At 42.1% G+C, this 7,215-nt stretch overlaps 1 protein-coding gene across 6 annotated transcripts in view; it reads left to right on the top strand.

Annotated features, from left to right (window-relative positions):
• Window positions 1-7,215, top strand: part of CCDC171 (coiled-coil domain containing 171) — a 406,988-nt gene that overhangs the window by 12,055 nt on the left and 387,718 nt on the right. For all 6 annotated transcript variants that reach the window (XM_019517555.1, XM_019517553.1, XM_019517556.1 and 3 more), the window contains exons 2-3: window positions 1,701-1,839; window positions 6,059-6,233. In XM_019517555.1, coding sequence (XP_019373100.1) covers window positions 1,701-1,839; window positions 6,059-6,233 — 314 coding nt within the window. The remainder of the gene's footprint in view (window positions 1-1,700; window positions 1,840-6,058; window positions 6,234-7,215) is intronic.

Here is a 7,215-nt window from a genome sequence, read left to right as displayed (position 1 = left end):
TTTGTTTTTGTTTTCCTGTGAAATGTGATAGTTCATTAAGGCATGTCCCTTTAGACTATGAAAGCCTAGAAAAATCCCAAAGCTATTTAACAAGTGAAAGAAAAGTACTTAATGGTTGTAACAGTTACAGTTGTATGGTATAATTATTTTTCAAGGGGAAGGAAAAAAGCATAAGCGATGTTTACAGTATTCTAACCAGTAGGATTGCAGGACTGATTAATTGGCTTATTGATTTTTTTCCTTTTTCAGTTACTAGTATTGTGTATATTCACATTACAGAGCAATATGTTCAATAGCTATTTCACCCTATTGTTTTCAGTAAAGAATTTTAGTAGTTTTCTAAGGGTGACATTTTGTAGATGGTCTTGGTAAAAAATACACTTGTTTAAAATGTGATTATCCCAGTATTTAATCCTAGAAGTTTTGAACAAGACTGTTTGGTCATCTTTGAATTCTAATGCAATGATGAATGAAGTTATTGCATTTTGCACTTAGACCTAACAGTAAATTAATTTAATAGTTTCTGTTCTTGCTGTTTACAAAATCTTTTATTACTATAAATCTTTGTTCTGATAAATAATCCTTTGTGTATTTTTGTGAGTGTTCACCTTTGTAGAGCTTGCTGGCTTTAGCTATTCCTGTGTTATCCAAATGTGGGTTGTCTCTGTTTCTAATTTGCTCATCTCTTTTAAAAACATAACTCCAAAGCCCAAAACTTTTGTGCTGCCCACAACCAGCAAGCAGTTGGCCAGTTTCTTATGAGAGCTCAGACTATTTCTACACATTCATACATTCCATATTTATACTTGATTTACTGTCCACCCCGGCTTACTTTACAAGTCATAGCTATTATAATATCTCTTTATAAACTAGTGGTCATTTAATATAAACTTATTAATCTTATGTTGCATATTTGTTGTTGCTTTTCTTTTGCCCTTTGAGTTATTTTTTACCTCCTCCTCCTTTGAATTCTGTGAGAGTGGCTACCATAGTAACCCTGAAAGTAGTAATATAGCTATTATGGTTCTGTTGCTCCTGGTCCAAGCAGAGTCCTACTAATGCTTGTTATCACCATATTATTAAGTAAGTTGGTGTAGTGGTGGAATGATATGTGATAAAAAATAATTGACCTGATTCCAGATTATAATGCCTGTTGTTCCTACTTTCATGGAAAGGCCATATATATTAAATCATAATGTACATGTGATGCCATCAAGATAATTAGATGTAGTTTTAACAATTTCTTAATTATTAACATCTTAAAATAATTAAGCTTGATATATTTTGAAAAATCCAAGTTGTTATTCCATTTTCATAATTGTTAGATGTTAGGGGCTTTTCATATGTTGTTTCCTGTTACTCAGCTTTGGAAACAAAACTATAAAGTTATTATACTTCTTTATGGTTCTCATCCTTTCTTTGGAAGCTGTAGTAATGCTAATCACCACCACAATAGATTTCTTTAAATGCTTGCAAAGTTGCATGGGCTGAGTATTTGCAATTGCACATAACTACTTTTTAATAAATGTATTTGTGGTGAAAGCCATTTTTCACCTGACTTCTTACTTTGTTTAATGAATTTTTCCTTGCAGAGTTATTTCAGTTGTATTTTTTTTTTTACAATTAAAATAATAAAATAAGTGAACAGGAAGGAAATCCTTCTTGTTTAATGAAAAAGTTCTCTTTTTTTTCCTTTCCAGCTTGCAATATGTCCAGAGCGAATTGAGATTATTACAGAATACCAGTGAATTGGAATTGGACACTGTGGAAGATCTAAGGAGGAAACTCTACCAAGCCAAAAAAGAAAAACTGGACATAACGACCAAACATAACCAAGATGTAAGTTTTTATTTTCCTAGTCCCCACCTCTCCTTAAGAACATTTTTAAATCTCTTTAATTAAATATCATGAAATGCAAGGAAGAAGGGTTGAGGTTACACTGACTGAAAATAAACATCTAGAGAAATTTACATAGTACTTGTAAATGGCTATTGAGCCTTTGCCCATGATTCTGCAGTGTGCTGTGTGGCTGGACCCATTGCTTATGCAGAGACTCTTTGATATTGGATAACTTCTGTACATGTGCATTAGTTTAGCTATGTGGATCTTTTCTGTAGGTTTGAGGTGTAAGTGAAGAACCTTTTTTACCTTGTGAGGGGTTACTATTTTCTTTTCTTAATCACCATTGTGGAGATTCATATTCTTTGGTATTTCAGGTAGCATGAGTTGTGAAGTATATCTAATTGTCCTAAAAATGGAAAGAGTTGGAGGGCTTGTTCATTTGGAACAGGATGGCTGGTGCAGATAGTCTGTACAGATGTCACTGGTAGAGCAAGCTATATGAATGTAGTAGAAATGATAGGATGCCATTGATTTAGATAAAGTTTGGGACTGATCCTGAAATCTGGTCAAATTAGAAATGTCTGTGAGATCTGGCAAAATCTTCACAGTAAAACTGAAGTCTCTTGCATGAAAATGCATCCTGCAGAAGTCATTAGGACTTGTGATGGAGGTGATATCTTCTATGAGGCTGACTAGATTTTTGCAAGAAAAAAGTCTTTAATTGAAAGCATTAGAGCACAAATCCTTCTTCAGGCATAGGAGAAAAAATTGTAAAAGTTCTCCTGGGTAGAAATGAAAGTTCATATGTCATGGGAGAGTTGAAGATGTGGTAAAATCTCCTGTTTGGAACAGTTCATTTTATATGTAGATTAGGCTCAGAGAAATATTGGAATAGTCTGTTTACCCTGGAGTTGTTTGGTGTAAAAAAAAGACTTTCCTGCAAAAGTCTTTTTTTCCAAGCAGAAGAAACGAGTGAAACTAGTTCTGTATAAGTTTTTTAGATGCTAATAGTCACTCTGGTCAGAGATTTCAGGTGGAAGCCAACAAAGTGTAAATTTCTAGAATGGGAGAGGGGTATGGATTACTGCCTCCAATAGTAATTCAACATGCAAAATTGCCAAATGGTAGAACTGATAAGAAGCCACAACTCAAGTCTGTTTTCCTAATTAATCATTTCTTACTTTAAGGGCTCTTTGCATGTTGGTTTTGCTTTGAATCAGTTTTAACTAGAAAATGTGTTGTGGTGCAGTTTTTCTCCAGAGGGTTTGTTTTGATTCTTGTCTCTTAGTGAGAGCTGTTTAGAAGTCCATCTTCAGTTGTTAGTTTCTATTGTCTTCACCAGGATGTTCCTTCCATTGCTTAATGTTCCCATTGTATTCCTGATGGCCCATTCCAAACAGCTAGGTGCAGTTACCCACAGCGTACAGGAACGTGGGGAAAATGAGGCATGCAAAGGATCTTTGAGACCTTACAAAAACGATCAAACTTTCTTCACATTTTCCCCTCTTTTAAGATGCAGCTGAGCAGGGTCCGTGTGAGCAGTTCGTTTCTAGCCCTAGGCTTGCATCACTGTAGCTGAAGTGGTAAAAGGTGTAGTAGGTAATGCTTGCAAACATTTCCAATTAAAAAATGAATTTGCCATCTGTTCTCTAAACAGTTTTTGATAAAAATCTAAAAGATTTGAAGAGTTTTGCAAAACATGATATAAGATTTTCAAGGCCTTTGTACCATGCTTTGCACAATATTTCAAAACTATGCTGAAAGTAAGTACAGTATTCCACTAAGCTGAAATATATTTCCAGTATATCTTGGCTGGGCACTGTTTTTAAAATGCTCTCTTAGTTTGTTGCTGATATTGCAATATTGTGTAGAGGTATCTGAACTAGCTAGGTACTGCAAGCAGCCTAGCCATGACCATAAAGCTATCAAGAATAGTCTGTACGGAGCTGTGTGCTAGTATTGTGGCACCCAAATTGTCCTGGGTGTTTCTACACTATGTTGAACTCTGCAATGTAGACGTACACCTAAAAGTGTAGTTCAAGCTGGTTTAGTAAGTTAGTTTTGGTTTGGTTTTGTTTTGTTTTTTAAAGATAAAGTCAGACTCTGGTCTTAAAATAGCACTAATTTGAAAACTAGTCGCTTCCCAAAAATTAGTTAGTTTCAAGTACAATGTCTTCCTGTGAGCCCATTAGCTCATTTGACAACCACATTTCCCTGGCCCACTGACAAAGCATTTGTTTGCTGGGGTTTAGGGTAAAGAATGCTGCATCTTATTTAAGGGTAAAGCTTACCTTGAGTTTTTTCCGGTATTTATTTGTTGTCCAAATTTTAAATTATCTCCATGTGACTGTTTAATGCTGTTGCTGGAAATTAGTTTTTTACATATGTTCAACCTGAAGGGTTAAATCTAATAAATATACACATGGGCGCGATTTATGATGTAATTAGCAGCCTTTTGTTAAAAGGAGAGAGGGAGAGATCAATATTAGAAAATTAGCTTTTCCTGAAATTATTATGATTTCTGAAAAATGAACAAATAATTTAAAATGTATTATTTTATGTTTGATTTGCAGAGAACTTAGGTCAGTTAATTAAACCCCCCTCCCCCCCCAAATAAACTGATTGGTTGTGTAGCAGGGCACTCAGGTGCCTGCTACTTGTCGAGCAGTAAGTGAGGAGCCCAGCTGCGGGTTGCCAGGGTAGCTGGTGGGAGTCAGCTGACCAGAAGGGGCAGGGCCTCGCTCCCATATAACTCCCAGGCTGAAGCCAGACAGGCAGTTCCCTGCTGCCTGCCAAAGGGGTAGGAACACTGTCAGAGTAAGAACAGAGAAGAGGCCTGAATGAATGAATGATGCAGTACTGGTGAGAGATTGAGAAACCCTGGAGTGGCTCGAATGTTATTATAGAGATGGCTTAGGTTTATGTTATAGCCAAGGGGTTGGAGTTTTGTGTTGACAGTTTACAACCGGAGGACCGGGTGAGGCTATAAGGGGTTGGAGGAGGCCTCATAGGGGATCCACAGAGAGGGGGCCGTGAGAAGCCAGAGCGCCTGTGGGGCGTGCTTGCGAGACAAGGGCTGCAGAGAGCCCAAGCACCACAGAGGGCACAGAGAGTGAGAGAGACCAAACAACGTCCGGTATATCTGCTAGGCTTGGGCATGGTACAGGGATGGTTGGAGCCACGCGTAGGTCATAAGGCTGGGGTGTTCGGAACCCCATTATAGAGGCAAGACGCGGAGTAGCTGGAGCATCGTGACCAACAAGACGAGAGGTAGCCTCCTTTAAAATATTTATGATTAAGACATGGCAGGCGAGAAGGAAGGGTGCCTTATAGGTGAACTGGACATGGGGAGGGGCACTAGGGGAGAGCACGGTGACCCTAGGGTGCCCCACCTGGTACAAGTTGATTGCAGTGGCTAGACTAATATTCATCGTATTTCATTATCTTGTCTTGGATCAGGGGTGGCAGACTAAAATTGGTCCATAGGACATATTTCCTGCTTTGCAGGCGTCTGTGGGCCACACCTGCTCTGGTAGCAGTAGATTCTGACCATGGTATTGTCAGGGCTGCTAGGAGTATAGCTCTTGCTTGGCCTCTGGCAGCCATGATGAGAAGCTCTACTATCATGTCAGTAGATACTGCTGTGTGGGGAGCTGTCAGTATGGCCAGCAGCCAGGGATTAATGTGGATTTGCATCCACTCCTCAAGCTTGAGCTGCTGTGGGGTCAGATGTTGGCATGGCCCTTGCTACAGTTGCTCATCCTCCCACTTCTGAGTGAACACAAGAAATGGGGAACTGTAAATTTGGCAGCACCTGCAATAAGTACTGCACCACTACCTCCCTGCAGCAGCCTTAGTCTGATGAGAGGTTATGAACCTCGCAAACGGATGACTCCTTCCCCTGCTCCTTCATTCCAGCCTGGGGACAAGACAGCAGGTCGGATGCCCATGCCAATGGGCTTTATCTGGCCTGTGAGCCCTCAGTTTGACACCTCTGTCCTGAAGCAAAATGTGCATTGACAGCTTTTTTTACCTCTGACTTCCCTGGGAATAAAATCCAGTTAGCAACAGCAAGAAGGAATAAAAGTAAATTTTCTGTCTGTTAGCATACTTCATTGAAATGTTTAATACCTAAACAGTTTTCTTTTATTTAAATAGTGTCATTGATAGTTTCTAAAAAAAAAAAACAAAAAAAACCCAAAACTTTTTCTCTTAGCTGTCTAATTATGAAAGCCAGATCGCCAAGTTACGATGTGAAGTTGAGAAAGGAGAAGCTGTTCGACAAGGTCTGGAGTATGAACTAGCTATTGCTAGAAAAGATGCTGGTCTTGAAAGATACTCTGCAGAAGAAAAGTTAAATGAAGCCAACAAACGACTTGGACAACTGCAAGGTACATTTTATAGAAATGTAAATACTGAACACAGGCTGAATATAGAGAGACTCAAGCAGACAACTAGGCTTTGGCCCTCTCTTGCCTTTCTAGTTTCATTTACAGCTCCCTATTAGGACTTTTGCCCCTCTTCCCCTCCTTGCAGGATGGGGAGGGGGGTATCTGTGCAGCACTGCCTGGCTCAGCCCAGCCTGGGCGCAGGGAGAAGTTATCACTGAGCTGCAGCTGCTGGGGGTGGGCCTGCCCCTGTAGCCCAGGGTGGCCCTGTTCAGCCATGGCCGAGGCAGTCTCACGGCAGAGCTGGGCCGTGGTGGCGGGGCCATCCCCAGCGGCTGCAGCTCAGGTACAGGGAGGCTGAGCCCTGTCAGTGAGTGCAGCCTGGCCTGGTGCGCGTGGGGGGTGGCAGCTGGCCAGGCAGTAGGCTACCCAGGCTGGCTTGGAGGCAGCACAGGGGCTTGTGACTCTGCAGTGAGCCTCTGTGGTAGGTGGCTGCTGGGCTTTCAGGCCTACCGGTGCATCTGAGCTTGCCTGGGTAGCCCACTGCCCAGCCAGCAACTGCCTGTGGATGCTGGGCCAGGCTGCACTCACTGACAGGGCTTAGCCTCCCCGTCACTGAACTGCAGCTGCCAGGGATGGCCCTGCCCCCACAGTACAGGCCACGGGTGCGGGGCCACCCTCAGCAGCTGCGGCTCAGTGATAGCCACTCCCTGTACCCAGGCTGGGCTGGGTCAGGCAGTGCTGCACAAAGTCCCCCTTCCCACCCTGTGGCAGTGGGGTCAGGAGAAGGAGAAAAAGTCCCCCTCCAGCACTGAACAGACCACCCCTCCCCACCTCGCGGGTGGGTGGAGGGGTGGGAACAGTCCCTATCTAGGGCTGGGCTGCCCTGCACAGAGCGCCCCTCCCTGCCACAGAGGGGAGAGGGAGGTTGGGGAGAAGTCCCCCTTCAGTACTGCACAGAGCCCCCCCCCCCCCCCCCCGGAGA

Source organism: Gavialis gangeticus, unplaced genomic scaffold (genome assembly GCF_001723915.1).
Source record: "Gavialis gangeticus isolate Ggan-Ray unplaced genomic scaffold, GavGan_comp1, whole genome shotgun sequence".
Taxonomy (NCBI): Eukaryota; Metazoa; Chordata; order Crocodylia; family Gavialidae; genus Gavialis; species Gavialis gangeticus.
The sequence above is the reverse complement of the archived record's forward strand: the minus strand, read 5'-3'. Positions and strand labels throughout refer to the sequence as shown.